The 18,095-nt window shown below is 40.3% G+C and overlaps 1 protein-coding gene across 1 annotated transcript in view; it reads right to left on the minus strand.

The window, feature by feature from the left end:
* Positions 1-18,095, minus strand: part of CCDC192 (coiled-coil domain containing 192) — a 197,489-nt gene that overhangs the window by 61,807 nt on the left and 117,587 nt on the right. The window contains exon 6 of the mRNA XM_024757170.1: positions 7,411-7,543. Coding sequence (XP_024612938.1) covers positions 7,411-7,543 — 133 coding nt within the window. The remainder of the gene's footprint in view (positions 1-7,410; positions 7,544-18,095) is intronic.

Below are 18,095 nucleotides of genomic sequence, written 5' to 3' on the forward strand. Positions count from 1 at the left end.
CTTTTAAAAAAAAAAAAAAAAAAAAAAGACAACTATTCCTAAGGGATGGACAGAAGGAAGGGAGCACCATTTCCTGATAACAGTATAATTCCAAAATTAGTCTTACAAACAAAGGAGGGAGGGGACCCTGACATCATTGAATTCCCACAGCTGATATAGCTAGCAAATACTGGACCTCAACTAAAAATTTCAGAATGGATCTTCTTACCCTTTGCTAATTATAAAATAAATAGATTTCCAGACTTTTTGCAAAGAAAGGGCTTAAATATGCACTTTGAAAATGATAGGGAGAGAAAGAAGAGAAATTTTTTACTTTCCTCACAAGATAAAACTGATCTTCATCGCATGGCCGTATTCTCCAAGTTTATGAGCTTTAACTAAAATAGATTAAAGGGGACAGTGAAAAGTATTTGGGTTTTATTTTTGGCTTCTGTCCAGAAAATTCTCCCATCTTCTTTTATCTGATAGTGTCCCCTAGCCCTTGACCTCTGGCACATGACCCAGGTGTGATAAAATCCCATTGCCCTGGCCATAGCAGTTGATCCAAGGGCGATGCAAGTAGAGTCAGTCAAATGGCTTCCTTGAGATTTCTGTATAGATTCTGTGAGAAAGAAGTCCTGTTCCCTTTAGTTGGGTACAAATTAAGGTTCTTTGGTTGCAAGTATTATAAGCCAATGCAGACTACTTTAAGCAAAAAGAGAGTTTATTGTAAGGTTATGAGAAAGCTCTCAGTGATGAAGGAAAGCTTAACAGCCTGACCTTGTGGAGTCAGCCTCTAGAATATGGGTATCAAAATAGACAATTTCTTCAGGCGGCAGGGCCCAACCTTCGGAATGAATTAGCTCTAGCTTTTTTCTACCCTCCCTCATTCAACTCAGCTCAAGATTCAAGTTCCAGAAAAAAAGCAAGTGTGATTGGCTCAGCTAGTCACAAGCCTTTTCCTAGGTTAAATAGGAAAGGGACGCTGATTGACAGTCCCCCTGGACTGCAGAGAGCAGGAGAGGCATAGTTCCCCAAAGGAAAACCATGTTTCTGTTACTAAAAGAAGGGGGAAGTAGTTCTGAGCAGGCAGAAACTGATGTTCACCAAAGATTGATAAGCCAGGGAAGCCAGGGGACCTTTCCTGATCTGTGCCTGCAATAGCTCAAATGGGGCCAATAGGCAAAGAAGAGCCAAATGAACAGTCCAGAAACCCTGCTCGGCCTCACTGCCAGCCTTAGCAGCTCATACGTTTCTGTTTAAACCAGTTTCATTTTGGTTTCTGTCACTTGCAACCAACAAAGTCCTGAGTGACGACTAGTTTTTATGTGAGTTATTTTTAGGCCTAGAGGCCTCTGGAATGTCCTTTTGAAATTAAGAACCACCCTCAATTTGTACATATTGAATAAGTAACATTTCTTGGGATCTCCTTGCAATAAATTCCTAAGTTTTTCAGGGACTCCTGGAGGAGTTGTTTATCCTTGAGGGAACTTCTGAAATCAGTGAGAAGACTTTGCCTTTGGGGTTCTATTCCAGGAAACAGCTCTATTTCAGGAAGACTTCAGTGGACAAAGGAAGAGGCAACCTGACGGGTAATCTCTGAATAAGACTAGGGATTATAAAGATAAATATAAACTATTTCTATGAGGTAAATACTAAAACTCCTTAGGAACTTGTTATACTTAAAAAGCACACCTTGAAGTTATTATTCCTACATTCTCTCATTTTTCCTAATTTTAATTTCTGGTGTTTATTGGCCTAAATATAAAATATCCCACCGTGGAACAGTTTCTGTATCTAAGGATTCAGTAGGAGTGCCTAAAAGAAAACTCTTTTCTGCAAATGTAAGGATAATTATGTGGGTGGGAAAATCTCCACCTTTTGTTTCCCTGAGTTCTTGTCACTTTCCATCAAGGCAGTAACACAGTTGGCAGCAACAGGAAAGTGCAGGCTGCCTGTTTGTGCTTTGATCAAATGTCACACTGAGCTTCACGCAATCTGATGCCATGGGTGGTGAGCAGTGCTTTTGACAAAGTCCCAGCAGTTGAAACAGTGAGATCCCAGGGCCCTCCTTGTTACTTTCTTAGAAAACTCTAGGTAGACAGGTTAAAAAAAAAAAAAAATCTGTTCAATGGCAAAAGAAGGTTGTACGCAGAACTGTTGGTCAAGAAATTGGTTCCTACTTTGAGGAATAGCAGCCTTTCCAAGAGCTGTGCTGAGAGACAGTAGGAGAGGATGGCATTGTTTAAAAGACTAGACACACATGGACAACTATTCAAGACTAGCCTTACTCCAATAAATATTAACATGACCGCTCTCTAAAAGCTTGGAATTCTACCAAGGCAAGATTTTATTTAGGCCCGAAGCATTCTCATTAAAATACACTTGACAGGGTGTTACATCTTTGTGAGGATTATTTTAATCACTGTTTTTTTTTTTTTCTAACTGAGATAAAATTCACATAACATAAAATTCACCCTGTTAACCATTTTAAAGTGTGCAACTCAGTGGTCTTACTGTATTGACAATGTCTGTGCAAGTGTTGCCACTATCTCATTCCAGAACATTTTTTTTTTTTTTTTTTTTTTGCGGTACGCGGGCCTCTCACTGTTGCGGCCTCTCCCATTGCAGAGCACAGGCTCTGGACGCGCAGGCTCAGCGGCCATGGCTCATGGGCCCAGCCGCTCCGCAGCATGTGGGATCTTCCCGGACCGGGGCACGAACCCGTGTCCCCTGCATCGGCAGGCGGACTCTCAACCACTGCGCCACCAGGGAAGCCCCCCAGAACATTTTTATCCCCCTCAAATCCCTGTTTTCTTAACATCTAGTTGCAGTAGGAGTTTTGATCCCAAGGAGGTTTGCAGGAGGAGAATAAAAAGAGGGAGAGAAGGTTTGGGCTGAGTTCCTGGGGATGGACATCATGATAAAAAGATACTCTTTAGAATGCTAGTTAGAGTTGGCTCTGGGGTTTTGGCAAAGAGATATATCTCCTGACTTTCATAATTGTGTAGGACAGCAAGTATGATTCTTAAAATTAATGGGATAGTGTTTAAAAATAATTTTGTGTCACTGAAAAGTCAATCCTATTACAAGCCTCCGTCAAAAGTGTGTTTGGCTCTATTCAGACCGTGAGCCCTGGGTAATGCCCAGGGATGTACCTGTACTACCTGGGAGAGTCTTCTTAATGAGAGTAAAACCAAGAGATGACTTAAAGTTGATACGGCTTTCAGTGGGACAATGGGAACTTGCCTGTGGGAATTAGATATATGTTATTTGATATACCAGCTGTGCATATTAAGAGAAAAGAACTAAAAGGAAAATAAAATCCAGAAGAGTGCATTCCCTTTAGTATGCTAGCTTGAAGTCTATAAACCAGGTCCCGGACGTTCTGGTCAAAGATCCAAGCTTTCATCTTAGCAGGTGACTTGATGCTTATGTGCCAACAACAGGACTTAGTCACCAAGGTCCTTTACAAAGTAACTTTGTGCTCCAAAACCAAAGGGAGCAGAGATGGTTTTGAAATCTAACCTTAGGTTCCTGCCTACTAATGTTTACCAAAAGGTGGACTCAAGCTTTGAACGGGTATAATAGGCGTTTCACTGAATTCTGTGAGTGAATTAAACTGTGAGCACTTCAGATGCAGGTTGTGGAGATGAGGCAAGGAATCTGCCCTGGGCTGTGATTATTTGTACAAAGTAAAATCAACAAACAAGGATAGGCTGTAAGTAAGTTTCCTGCAGTGCCAGTTTTATAATAAAGGTGTTTTGCTTTTTGGTTGAACTTGCCATTGACTAAAATCATTTATTTCCTTGGAGGTAATTTAAGTACATAGCCAACGAAATAGTTTTTCTGTGTTAAAAAAAATTTGGTAGCTCACTGTTTCATCAATTTGAACATGCTTAAAAGTATTCCTAGTATTCCAGGACATTCCTCTGATCAGAGGTTGAATGGCAACCTTATAAATAGTCTTACTTAGAAAATGAACCAAACAGGGAAAAATTGTGCACATTTGCATAAAAAGAAATTCTAATTTATCTGCATCCATCTCTTTAATCTGCTTGTTATAACTATAGGCACTGGTTTGTAACTATAGCAGAGAAGTAGCTTCATGTTAATCCAGATAGCATGTCAATTAGAATCAACACTTTCTCCCCTCTTGCATTTTCAATTGTTACAATAAGATCGGCTTTCAGAGTAGACAACCACGATGTACCTTGATGGAGGCTGGAAGGGGTCTCCTTTCCCAAAGTGGTTCACTCTCCATCTACTGTGGGGTCAGAAGTTATACTGCTGGACATTTATTTCTTGGATCATGAAGGTCTTTTGTTCATCAAGAAGAATCTACTTAAAAAGTGCAAATACACATGGATGGGTGACTCATTAAGCATTTTATTATATTTTAACTTGATTACCAGCTGAAAGTGGATCGGGCATATTGATTTTGTGCCTCACTCTTTCTTTCCTGCAATGGGCTATCCCTTGCTTTAAGGAAGTATTCTTCTCCCAGTCCAGCTCTGTGCTTCTGGGAGCCGCTAGTCACAACATCCTCCTTTCCCCCTGTTATTTCCCCGTGCCCCTCCGCCCGGCGGCTGGTGCATGACCAGGCTTGTCCAACCATACTTCCCCACCCCTGGCTACAAAGATTGATTCATGGCCCTGGATGAGTACCCAACCCAAACCAGGACAGAGTCTTTTCTTGTACTTTTTCTAACTGGAGCTGGTGGAAAAATGCTTTTTTTTCTCTCTGGAGGAGAGATAAGGAGGGCAGCCCTTAATTAATTGTGGCCATGTGTCCAGACTCTCCTGACATCCCACTTGAGGGAATGGAAGTCTCAATGCAGAGAGAGGCAGAGTGGAGAGGCACAGGTGCCCTGATGGGATCTGAGACCCTGAATCTATGGGACTCTAAGGCTGATGGCATGCACTTTGTTAGTTTGTTTACAGTTGTGCCAATAAATCACCCTTTCTCCTTAAGCTGTTATAGCTGGGGGCATCTGCCATTTACAAACAGATGTCTAAAAACCAAAAACAAGCATTTTATAAAAGGACACAGGACTAACTAGGGAAGGAGTGGTGTTCTGGTCAAGGACTATGTGTGGGAGCTGGGTCAACCCTAATTGTCCAGCAGTTAAATGGGATTCATTGTGTGTTAAAGTTACCTACATCTTTTCAGACTTTACTTTCAAATCAATTGAGAGGTAGGGCAAGGTGACCAAAGTCTCTGAGAATGAAAGCTCATGTTACTCTGGGGCCACAACGGCCTTGACAATCTCCTGGGTTATTGAATGCAGGGTGAGGCTGCATGAGACCCATGGGAGAGTAAGATTGTGCAAATATTTGGTTTAAGACCTTCCTGCTGTATGTCAGTCCACTGACTCAGGTTCTCCACCAAATAAAAGAAGCAACACATGGGTTGAAAAGGGAGTCCCTGCTTTCATCCATAATTGACCTTGGAGTACTTGACTTTATTTATATCTGTTCATAATACATTAGGGTTTTTGTTTTGTTTTGTTTTTTCCTGTACAGGTAGGTAGTTTTTTTCCCTTTTAAACAGAAATATAGAGAAAAACATGGACAAAGAAGCAAAGGTGGGATTTAATGTTTTCTAACCTCCCTCCACAACCATTAGGGTCCTCGTGCCTCAGTACTATTTTAATTTTGACCCATCAAACTCTCAAAGGGACAAAATCATCATTAGATAGCAAATGATATTATTTTTGTCAAAAATGAGAGTAATGAGGGCTTCCCTGGTGGCGCAGTGGTTGAGAGTCCGCCTGCCGATGCAGGGGACACGGGTTCGTGCCCCGGTCCGGGAAGATCCCACATGCCGCGGAGCGGCTGGGCCCGTGAGCCATGGCCACTGGGCCTGCGCGTCCGGAGCCTGTGCGTTGCGGAGAGGCCACAACAGTGAGAGGCCCGCGTACCGCAAAAAAAAAAAAAAAAAAAAAAAAAAGAGAGAGTAATGAGAAGTAGATACCTTGCAATAAAATCTTTTTTTCCACTAGATTCAAAATACAGTTGAGAAGTTGAAACCTCTCTCAGGTGAGCTGGAGAACTTTCTCCAATGTACCGTACAATCATCATCAGCTTCTTCTTATGCAACCAATTTGAAAATGGCCGTGATGCCTTAGAATAAAGACCTTTAAATGCATAATATTCTCTACTGGGTTTTATTCTTTTAGATTTCAAGGTGGTGAAAGCAAATTAAACTGTCTTTATGTTGTTCTGTGGGAAGAGAAAAGGCTGCGTTTCAAAGTGATGGTGTTGTATGCCATTTCAATCTCGGGGAAGTGCTATTCAAAATTGAAAATTAAAACCAAACTCATATTAAACAGTTTCCCATGTGGTCAGGATGCTGGGAGTGTCTCCCTTTCTGCAGCCACCATGTCACCTACTTTCTCCTCCTCCACTCTTTCCACATTCCTCCTCTTTTTTCATAATTACTTATGAGTAATAAAGGAAGCGGGAGTAAGAACAATTGCTTGTTCCTGGCTTTACAAGAGTGCTGCACATCAAAGGAAGACATTCATCCCAAGGAATCATAGTTTTGCTAGAGATCCACCCGGCAGAATGAGGTTTGCTATCGCTGCCGCAGAGCAGAGAAATAGCCTCACTGCACCAGAGCTACGCAGGTGCCCTGGGGTGATTGCCCAGGTTGCTACACACGTCTGTCCTGGGGCAAGGTAATAATCCACATCTCTAAGCCGGTGCTTATTCTTGTGGAATCCGTAAATGTACTTGCTTCAGAGGTTATTCTGAGAATTAAACGCACATGAAATACTGAGCAAGATGCCTGCCATGTAGTATTAAATGTGAACTCATATTATTGCTGATGATAACAGTCCGAGGGGTTTTCTCCCCCAGGGTTGTAATCATCTCTGAGAGAAAACTTTTTTAAAAATCCAAACCAGAGTGGCTATTAAATTTTTCTGAACCACCCAGATTTCATTCCCAACCAGGCTTCCCCGTTTGTTTCTAGCTCGTTAGCCTATTGTTAAAACACAAATTTCTTTCCTTCCCCATGCCCGTCTTAGTCAGTCTATCGGCCCGTCTACACTTTTAGACAAGCCCCTCTCCTTGCCCCACTTCAGAGCCCCATCCCTGGGGGCCTGAGGTCTCCTCCTTGGGCCCTGCTCTTCCCTCACGGCCACCCAGCAAGACACTTATCAGACCAGTTTCAGTCCCCTCTTCAGTCTCAGAGACTCTTCTTTAAGGAACCGTTTATTCATCCCCTGCCTCTCACACTGTGAAATCACAACCAGCCTGGAGTTAGGAGTTTGCGTGCTGTCTCTAATCATGCAGAATGGAGGTCGGGTCAGACCAGCACACTGCCTGGCACTGTGGCCTTGCTTTCTGCTTTGTTGCCAGAAAAGCTGTATGCATCACCTAGGACCAAGGGCCAGTGTGTGACTGTCACATGGTAATACTGACCTCTAGGGGCTGGCTTTCCCTCACATAGAGTCTTTATCTTCTCATTGAGTTCCAGGACTGTGATGGCAGCCTCTTGCTTAGCTGTTGCCAAATCAGTTTGTAGCTTTTCCAGTTTCCTTTTGTGCTTTAGTTTCTTAAAAAAATAAGAGTTTCCGTCACTAGAGACACATGCATCAAAGGAATAAAAAGAACTAATGATGTCTGAACAAACAGGGCCTTTGAAAGCCGGCTTAGATGAAATGCTCCCTGTTCATCTAGACTGAGTCCTGTCTGAGGTACGTGTGCTCCTGTCAGAGACCTGGAATCACCAACAATAAAAGCCTACTCTCTGCATCATAGTATCGTTCACCCTATTGAATGGTTTTTATCTGGATCTGAGCCTTGTGTTTTGACTGCTAATATATAGAGGCAATTAGAAAAGAACTCTAGTTGGCAGTCTGCATTTTACCATTGAAGTGCCAAAACCTGAAACCATCTGATTTTTTTTCCAGTCTGTACGTAGACTCACATGAAATAATCACCACCTTGATCCTGTCACTTTTGCCCTAACAGCATAATGGTTTGCATTCAAATAAACTCTAAAACATGTGATGCTACCACGAAATGCTGATGTTTATAAATATTTACTATGGTATCTATTTAGAGAAAGTGGTCAGCGGTAAGAGGGTTTTCAAGCCATTGAGATAGCAAGGACAGGAATTCCTTGCTATAAAATAATCTGATTTATGACATCGAGACCTTTGAAGGAACTACATTAAGAAGTTGTTACATAACCAAAGGATTCCCATTGAAACTATATGACTAGAAAGCTCCATTTATGGTTCTCACGATGGATTTGATTTATCAAACTTGGATTTCTCTGCAACTACAGAGAAGCTGTCTGTTGTGAAAAGGGCTGCGTTTGCATTTTTGTGTTGCTGCCTTTCCACTGAAGAGCTCACCTTGCCAAGTCTTTGTGGGCTGGTAATTAGGAAGCCCAGAAAATAAACGACTAACATTTCTTATCAGACACAAATCTTGAGATAAGGAAAGGAATAGTTTTTGCTCACCAGGGAAGATGGTGTTCCCCGATCTTTAAAAACAGTAGACTCAGGTAGCAGGGAATCACTCCCTGTTTTGAGAGTAAAGCCAATAAAATCAGTTTATCAAAGATGGGATTAGATAGTCACAGACCTCTCATTTTAAAGACAGCAAGACAGGACTTCATGAAAGCTTAATTAATGGCATATGCCCGGATAAAAGAAAATGCATTATTCAAAGGAGAATGGTGGTCATGGAACTTCATTAAAGAGCGTCAGAGGGGTGGAAGTGGGCAGAATTTACTCAGCCCGTCCAGGTGAGAGGCGCCCTGAGCCACAGACGTTCCGCTAGAGGGGCAGTTAGCATTCATGTGCTCATTTTATCATTGTACTAATTATGAAGCACCCCTTTGGTGTTAGACACCGTGCTGGCCAGCTGTTAAAACAGTGCTGATAAGATCTCTGCTCCATGTCACTAAGACCTTCTTACTCACTGTCTTTCTCTGTGTCTCTGTTCACCTAAACCCTTCACCATTTGGCCTGTCATGCAGCTTAGTTCAGGGAGAGACTGAGCTGATGAAGAGATGCAGGTGCCTAAGTATTTGGTAGCTGTGTTTCTCACAGTAAATTAAATTGTCTTGCTAATCTGTACTTCTCTGTCTTGTAAATTGGTTTGCATTAGCTTGTTCATGCAGACCTCATCTATCCCAGGTCTATGGCGATCACACCTGTGAGGGGCCTTTCCTGATGCTGCTTCAAGACGGCTCCACGCTCAGATTTTTCACACTTTGCTTTTACCACTTAGGACATTGGGGATGGAAAGTGGGAGGAAGGATGTAGAAACGAAAATTGAGAAAGTGGAGGGAACGAGGGAAAGGATGGCAAGAGGGATTCAGAACAGAGTGCTAATGAAAAGTCTCAAAAAAGAACTGATAATGATATACAGGCTGAAGTGTCAGGGATTTGGTGTACTGATGAGCACGATTTACACTGAAACGTGTAGGAAGGTAAGACGGGCTGATGGATGGATAGAGAAACTGATAGATACGTGATAAAGTGAAGATAGCAAAGTGTCAATTGTAGTGTCTAGCTATGAGGGATATAGGTGTTTACTCTAAAATTATGTCAACTTTTCTGTATGTGGAAATTTTACATGATAAAATTTTGGGAGGAGAAAGAACTAAGGATTTAGTTTCCTTACATTGCCCCTCCCTTAATTCTTAATAGGTGGTATTCAAATTCTGAAAACGTGTCACATCTATTCGTATGCAGGTAAATATTCTTCCAGAAACTTTTCTCAGAGTAGACATTGATACTAAATAAAGCAAAAATAAATGCAAGTTGGTGAGAATTGCTGGCTGATCCTTAGGAGCTGGCATGGTGTCATTAAGTAAAACCCTTAACGAGCTACATTTCCATCCTGACGGGATGACTTAAGGGATAGCACACAGGAACTCAGTGGAAAGATATAGCGCTCCTCGGTATCACTTAAAATTTTCAGCTTTTCAGTTAAAAAGACAACTCTTTTTTTTTTTTTTACATCTTCATTGGAGTATAATTGCTTTACAATGGTGTGTTAGTTTCTGCTTTATAACAAAGTGAATCAGTTATACATATACATATGTTCCCATATCTCTTCCCTCTTACGAAAAAGACAACTCTTTTAGAAAATTCCTGTTTCCAGACCACCTTTTTGTCTTTCTCTTATTGTTTTATGTCTCTTATTATTGTTATAATATTTGTCTATTTGCCTTATGATCTGAGAAAGAAGCTGAGGATATTTAGTTTGGAGAAGACAGTATATAGAGGAGTTATGACAGTTGACTTCAGTTATCTAAGGGGTACTCAAGAGGAGAGGAAGTTGAGTCAAACAGTATTGTTCCAGAGAGAGCATAAGAAACAATGTGGAGGAAACACAAGGAGGCAGATTGTGGCACAGCATGAGAAAGCACCCTCCAGCAGTTAGAGCTTGAATCCATAACAAGATAGGATGAGGCAAAGACCTCCTGCTCTGGGCAGACTCGGGCACAGCCTGCCTGGGTGGACATCTTCAGGCAGGCCCAGAGTAACCTCTGGGACCTGGGTCAAGAAGTAACTGGAGGTCTGGCTTACCCCCAATTCCTTCCACCCCTAGCCCTCCAGGGACACAGCACTTGCATGAATGGACACCTCAACCCTCATAGTCTCTAAGGTGGATACAGCTGTCAGAGATACTTTAAAGATAATTCTGGTATTTGTGAGATGTTGGGCAAGAAGGCCTGTGGGTCCCTCAGAATTCAAGAATAATGTGACTCAAAATGTATAAACTTTCTTATTCAGCTGTAAGAGAAAGGGGAGGGGAAATTTAAATTTAAAGTTGAATAAAGGACCTAGATTGGTTGCTTAAGATTTCTGTTTGGACCTTTGGTTATTCAGATAAAGTTTAAAACAGTTTAACAGCATTGTCTTTTTTTCTTTTTTAAATTTTCTCCAGACAGAACTACTGTATGCTCTTAATTCATAGCTTTAACCAAGTCCTTTGGGTATTTCTAAAAATTCCGTTTGCCAACATGTGTTTTATTAGTCATAGACATCAAATGATTTCAGTAACAATAATATTTTCCTTTGCTTTTTTGGCATTCTCTAGCCAGGCAACCCAAGTGTTGTACTTGAATCTAATGGAGTCTGTTATGGTCTCCCTAGTAAGCAGGAGCTCCCCTCAGTGATTACTGAAAGGATAGGAAGGCTTTATAGCTTAGAGGTAAATTCCTATTACCTTGCTCTTTTCCTACTTCTCCTACAGGGTGGACAGAGGGAGGAAATCATGTATTTGTGCAGTGTTTTGAAAAGGAAATATTTATCCGTATCACATTGCTGAATAGCTTGCATTATACCAAGTCAGTGGGAATTAGGAATAATCAGGCAACTATTTATAGAAGAGTTTCAACACAGAGTTGCCAGCACTGTTTAAAATTTCTTGGTCTTTCTACACACTTTGAATCATGGCCTCGGATTCTAAAGCTGGGCTTTGTCAAATATTGGCCGTGAGAAATTAGGCCAGACGCATGACATCTTCAGGCTCTAGATCCCATTTCAAAGAGTTGGTGGGGATTAAATGACATAACACATAAATGACAGTACCCAATGCTATGTTTGCAATGTAGTGGATATGTCTTTCTGGTTTTTGTCATTATTCCTTGAAACACGTCAGGGAAACTCTAAACTGGCCACTAAAACACTAAAGTATCTTCTCTACAGATGACTCTGTCACACTTTACCAAAAATAAAATTTATACTTCATTGAAAGCAAAATTTTGTCTTTTCTTTCTTCTTTTCCTCCTCCTTTTTCTTCTTCTAAATTACGTTTTCTGCCTGATTGCATTGATCTCCTCCTTACTTTGTATGGGTAGACAAAACTTAATGTCCTGAAACAGACATGCAAATAGCCTTGATCCAATCTCCTGCCAGAGCTGGCCCGACGCCTAGGCAAAGTAGGTGGCTGCCTTCCTGGAATGATATGAGGAGTGCTCTAAGGCCCTGCCTCTTGCTTCCTGTGGAATCTCTGTCTTGGGCCTGCCAGAGCACAGCTTCTTCCCATTTTGTCTGAAATCTACCCCATCCAGCCCACCGTCATTCACTTAGAGAGCATACATAACAGGTAGGTTTCGTCTCCAGAGGACTGCTGATAAAATGCTCACTACCAAGGACATATAAGAGAATGGTTTGAATACAGAAGGTATAGCTAGTTTTCTCCTTTCACTTCTCTTCTAACAACCCATCATTAATAATGAAACTATTAAAAGTGAGAGCAGCATTTGGATAAAACTTGGCTTAAACAATCAGTTTCACATCTGTTGTTTTGTTTTATGTTTATACTGCCTCAGGTGAATATTTTAAAAGCCCAAGGATGATGAATATGTTCCATGGATGTTTCTTAGTGCTCTATGGCAAGCCTTTGATGTGGGGATCCCTTCACACCAGGTTGCACCTGTGGCTTCGTCATCTTTAACCTGCAGTCCCAATAGCCGCTGCTCATTGATGAAACCTAATTGTCATCTACGTTAGCGTCTCTATTTTGCAGAGGAGAGAGCTGAGGTCCCAGAGAGCTTGAGTAGATCTAATCATGGCGTCTAGTAAGGAAGTAGCTAAATTGACTTGAATCAAGGTCTTTCGATTCCAGATGCTGATTTTTATTTTCAATGGTAACATGAGGCTTCATTAATCAATAGCACCATTACTTTGTTAGGTTCGTAAAGGTAACCTTGGATAGTTACAGAGTGAGTACAAGTAGAAAGTCAATATAACAGAGTTGGTGATAAAAGAGCAGTATTGAAGCGTGATGGCAAGGCCTCTATAGCATGGGTGGTTGTGATAGGCAGGCAGCCTTCCCTTAAAGCCCTCTTTTAACAGGAATTACTGGACTCAGGTCATTCTATATGATACATATGAGGGTTACACTTGATAGAATAATTTTTAGGTAATTGAGATCCTGCTAACTTCAAAAAAATAAGCTGCACCAATATCTACTGGCCAACTTGCTTTCATATAGCATCAGAATATCTGTACTCAAAACAAATCCATTTCTGAGATTAACGGGTACTGCTTGTACGTTCTTTCTTTATGTGAGTGTAACCCTGCCTCAACATTCTTACCCAGTAAACATGAATTGGGCTGACAACCGAGATTTTTTTTTTAACTTCTTTATTGGAGTATAATTGCTTTACAATGGTTGCAGCTGAGATTTTTGAGAAAGAACCTACAGTGCAATAAATAGGTTTTTATATTATTAGCTGAGCACAGCACAGAACAAAATAGAGTGTTCAATAGGTCTTGTGAAAAGAAAACGTAGCCAGTGTTTGCTAAAGCCAAATCTACTTTTTGGGCTTACCATCTCAAATCACACCCTGAGAATGGCAGGAGAAGTATACCTAAGTCACACACCTAACAGAGCCTGCTAGGAAGCCTGTTTTTCAGTCCAACCCTCCCTGGCGACAGAGAAAGCCCAAAGGGCCAAAGATGTATGTGAAGAAATTTCAGCTTCTCAGCCCCACCTCTACAGGTGTTGGTAACATAGGCAAACATCCATAATGGAAGAGCACAGAAATCAGAGGACAGGATATACAGGTGGTGAAAAAGAATTCCTATATCTGCCTTATGACAGCGCTACCTATCTCCTCCAACATGATTATTAAAATAATGAAGAGCTTTTTCTCTGCAATGACTTTATTACTGGACAGATATTTGTTTTGTTTTTCTGTGCTCAGCACTCCTTTGGAACTTAGGACTAAGGCTGCCTTCTGGGAAAAAATTTGTAGCTATTGGCCATCTGTGGCTTATCTTGAATCATAAAGCACAAGCATGTGTTCGAGGACTGAAAAATTAAGATCCTGAAGCACCAAGTTGCTTAACTCACCTTGAAGGGTTTTTCTGTGTGATAAAGAACCTAATTAAGTTAACCTTCCCAAGAAATATCCCTCTCCTTCAGAAACACCACTCTTCCCTAAGAGCAGTGAAATTATAGGGGATATAGGCTTAGTGAGGACAGGAGCTGGTCTCAAAACAGCTTAACAAATCATAAGGAAATCTAAGTAGAAGAGATGAAAATTATCATAGGAGAAATGATTCTCATATAGCATGAAATAGCTTTGTACAGTGTTTAAGAGAAACTAGAGAAAGCAGCAAAGTAGGAAGTTCTCTGTGATGTGTGTTACTTTCCCATGAAATACAATGTTTTTAAAAAACTGCTGCTTTCTTAATGCAAAATTGAAACAGTTTTAGAGCAGAAATTTTTAAGTTTAAGGTGAAATGGATCTGATCTCATATAAAAATGTTTACGATGTTAAAAGTAAGAGACTGAGTGTATGGGTGAATGTTTAGTTAATATTGATAGTGATATTATTATTTTAGGATATTTATTCTTTATAAGTAGAACTTCTGAGATGTTGGTTCTTGCAATGAATTATTGAGCAAAGGGCTTTACAGTGATATCTATTAGTCAAATATTCTCTAGGTGCAATTAAATGAGCAGTTTGTCCATTCTTTAATTTTTCAATACCTTTAATCTGGTATATGTCTGGAAATAAAAATAATTTCATAAGAGGCAAGAATCTCAAGTTTCTCCCTAAAATAATTTAAAGTTTCCAGTCAGGTTCATTGCAAGCCATGTTTGACAGTTAATTTGACTAAAGACATTTAAATGCATATGGAGAAATCACCAAGAGCTAAAGCATCCAGCTTGACTCCTAGCTCAAGACGTGATTTGTCTTTTTAACTCTTTTACTTGAAAGGGAGGATTCACTTGAATATTAAACTAATCTGACAATATAAATTCAAGTGAGGAGAAGAAATTGCTGAAGCAGATGTTGGGAAGTGACAACAGAATCAACGGTACATAGTTCACATACGCTGAGACCAACTACGTTTATCTAAAACCTCAGACAGTGTTTAACAGTTCAGTTATTATTGCTTCCTAAACATTCTCTTTTCTTGATTTTCCTCCTCTCAGTTTCTTCTCAGCTATCCACTGTAATAAATAGGAAGTCATATTGTAAAAAAAGACTCAGAGGGGATATCAAGTGCCACTAAAACTGTGTCCTGGCCTTCAGTTAGAAAAATCGAATTCTTCAAAGATGCTACAGGAACAAAGCAAACAGATGATATTCAAATAAACTACAAATATACAGTCTTGATGACTGTAGATATAACCCAGTGATCAAAACTGAACTGCTTTAGGGTTCATTTGTCCAAGTGCTGCAAGGCAAGCTCACTTTGGGGGTCTCACTGCAAAGACATTTTGTAGTGCCCTCCTCAATTCTGTTCACGTTCCTGATACCTTATGAATGTGTACTGATGATGCATGTGTGACAGATGACATTTTATCTCGTATTGGTGACGCTGTTGTCTGTGTCCATTTGATGACAAGAAAACCGTGTTTCCAATACTGCAACAAAATTTGTCTTTGTTTTTCGAAAGCCTTTCCATCTGGTGATCATTCGCTTAGTCTCTCCCATAGGGCTTTCTTGCAGTTTCTGTTCTTGACCACTGGGGCAACCTGTACCATAAATCTTTAAAGATGACCCAAGAAATAGCAGTGGTTTGCCACACCTGAAAACTTCCATACTAAAAGGTGTCAGTCCTGCTCTGTGAAGGTGGCTGAACATTGGGGGAAACATTAAGCAACATTTACAACCTCAATTCAGTTTCACTCCTCATAATCCAGCTATGATTTTAGTTAAAATTTTGGGGTCTTGTGTGTGTGTGTGTGTGTGTGTGTGTGTGTGCACGATTTAACCCAGAAGGCTTTTTTTTTTTTTAACATCTTTATTGGAGTATAATTGCTTTACAATGGTGTGTTAGTTTCTGCTGTAAAACAAAGTGAATCAGCTATACTTATACATATATCCCCATAGCTCCTCCCTCTTGTGTCTCCCTTCCACCCTCCTTATCCCAGGAGGGATAGTTGGCCACAAAGCACTGTTGGCCACAAAACACTGAGCTGATCTCCTTGTACTATGCAGCTGATTCCCACTAGCTATCTATTTTACATTTGGTAGTGTATATATGTCCATGCCACTCTCTCACTCCATCCCAGCTTACATTTTCCCCTCCCTGTGTCCTCAAGTCCATTCTCTACACCTGCGTCTTTATTCCTGTCCTGCCCCTAGGTTCCTCAGAACCATTTTTTTTTCTTTTTTAGATTCCATATATATGTGTTAGCATACGGTATTTGTTTTTCTCTTTCTCACTTACTTCACTCTGTAAGACAGTCTCTAGGTCCATCCACCTCACTACAAATAACTCAATTTCGTTTCTTTTTATGGTTGAGCAATATTCCATTGTATATATGTACCACATCTTCTTTATGCATTCATCTGTCGATGGACACTTAGGTTGCTGCCATGTCCTAGCTATTGTAAATAGAGCTGCAGTGAACATTGTGGTACATGACTCCTTTTGAATTATGGTATCTCAGGGTATATGCCCAGTAGTGGGATCGCTGGGTCGTATGGTAGTTCTATTTTTAGTTTTTTCAGGAACATCCATACTGTTCTCCATAGTGGCTGTATCAATTTACATACCCACCAGCAGTGCAAGAGGGTTCCGTTTTCTCCACACCCTCTCCAGCATTTACTGTTTGTAGATTTTTTGATGATGGCCATTCTGACTGGTGTGAGGTGAAACCTCATTGCAGTTTTGATTTGTATTTCTCTAGTGATTGGTGATGTTGAGCATCCTTTCATGTGTTTGTTGGCAATCAGTATATCTTCTTTGGAGAAATGTCTATTTAGGTCTTATGCCCATTTTTGGATTGGGTTTTTTTTTTAAATATTGAACTGCATGAGCTGCTTGTATATTTTGGAGATTAATCCTTGGTCAGTTGCTTCATTTGGAAATATTTTCTCCCATTCTGAGGGTTGTCTTTTGGTCTTGTTTATGGTTTCCTTTGCTGTGCAAAAGCTTTTAAGTTTCATTAGGTGACATTTGTTAATATTTGTTTTTATTTCCATTTCTCTAGGAGGTGGATCAAAAAGGTTCTTGCTGTGATTTATGTCAAAGAGTGTTCTGCCTGTTTTCCTCTAAGAGTTTGATAGTGTCTGGCCTTACATTTAGGTCTTTAATCCATTTTGAGTTTATTTTTGTGTATGGTGTTAGGGAGTGTTCTAATTTCATTCTTTTACATGTAGCTGTCCAGTTTTCCCAGCACCACTTATTGAAGAAGCTGTCTTTTCTCCATTGAATATTCTTGCCTCCTTTTTCAAAGCTAAGGTGACCATAGTTACATGGGTTTATCTCTGGGCTTTCTATCCTGTTCCATTGATCTATCTTTCTGTTTTTGTGCCAGTACCATACTGTCTTGATTAGTGTAACTTTGTAGTATAGTCTAAAGTCAGGGAGCCTGAATCCACCAGCTCCGTTTTTCTTTCTCAAGACTGCATGGCTATACGGGGTCTTTGTGTTTCCATACAAATTCTGAAATTTTTTGTTTTAGTTCTGTGAAGAATGCCATTGGTAGTTTGATAGGGATTGCATTGAATCTGTAGATTGCTTTGGGTAGTAGAGTCATTTTCACAATATTGATTCTTCCAATCCAAGAACATGGTATATCTCTCCATCTATTTGTATCATCTTTAATTTCTTTCATCAGTGCCTTATAATTTTATGCATACAGGTCTTTTGTCTCCTTAGGTAGGTTTATTCCTAGATATTTTATTCTTTTTGTTGCAATGGTAAATGGGAGTGTTTCCTTAATTTCTCTTTCAGATTTTTCATCATTAGTGTATAGGAATGCAAGAGATTTCTGTGCATTAATTTTGTATCCTGCTACTTTACCAAATTCATTGATTAGCTCTAGTAGTTTTCTGGTAGCATCTTTAGGATTCTCTATGTATAGTATCATGTCATCTGCAAACAGTGACAGCTTTACTTCTTCTTTTCCGATTTGGATTCCTTTTATTTCCTTTTCTTCTCTGATTGCTGTGGCTAAAACTTCCAAAACTATGTTGAATAATAGTGGTGACAGTGAGCAACCTTGTCCTGTTCCTCATCTTAGTGGAAGTGGTTTCAGTTTTTCACCATTGAGACCTACGATGGCTGTGGGTTTGTCGTGTATGGCCTTTATTATGTTGAGGTAAGTTCCCTCTATGCCCACTTTCTGGAGGGTTTTTATCATAAATGGGTGTTGAATGT

Source organism: Neophocaena asiaeorientalis, unplaced genomic scaffold, assembly GCF_003031525.2.
Source record: "Neophocaena asiaeorientalis asiaeorientalis breed wild unplaced genomic scaffold, Neophocaena_asiaeorientalis_V1.1 scaffold149, whole genome shotgun sequence".
NCBI classification, from domain to species: domain Eukaryota; kingdom Metazoa; phylum Chordata; class Mammalia; order Artiodactyla; family Phocoenidae; genus Neophocaena; species Neophocaena asiaeorientalis.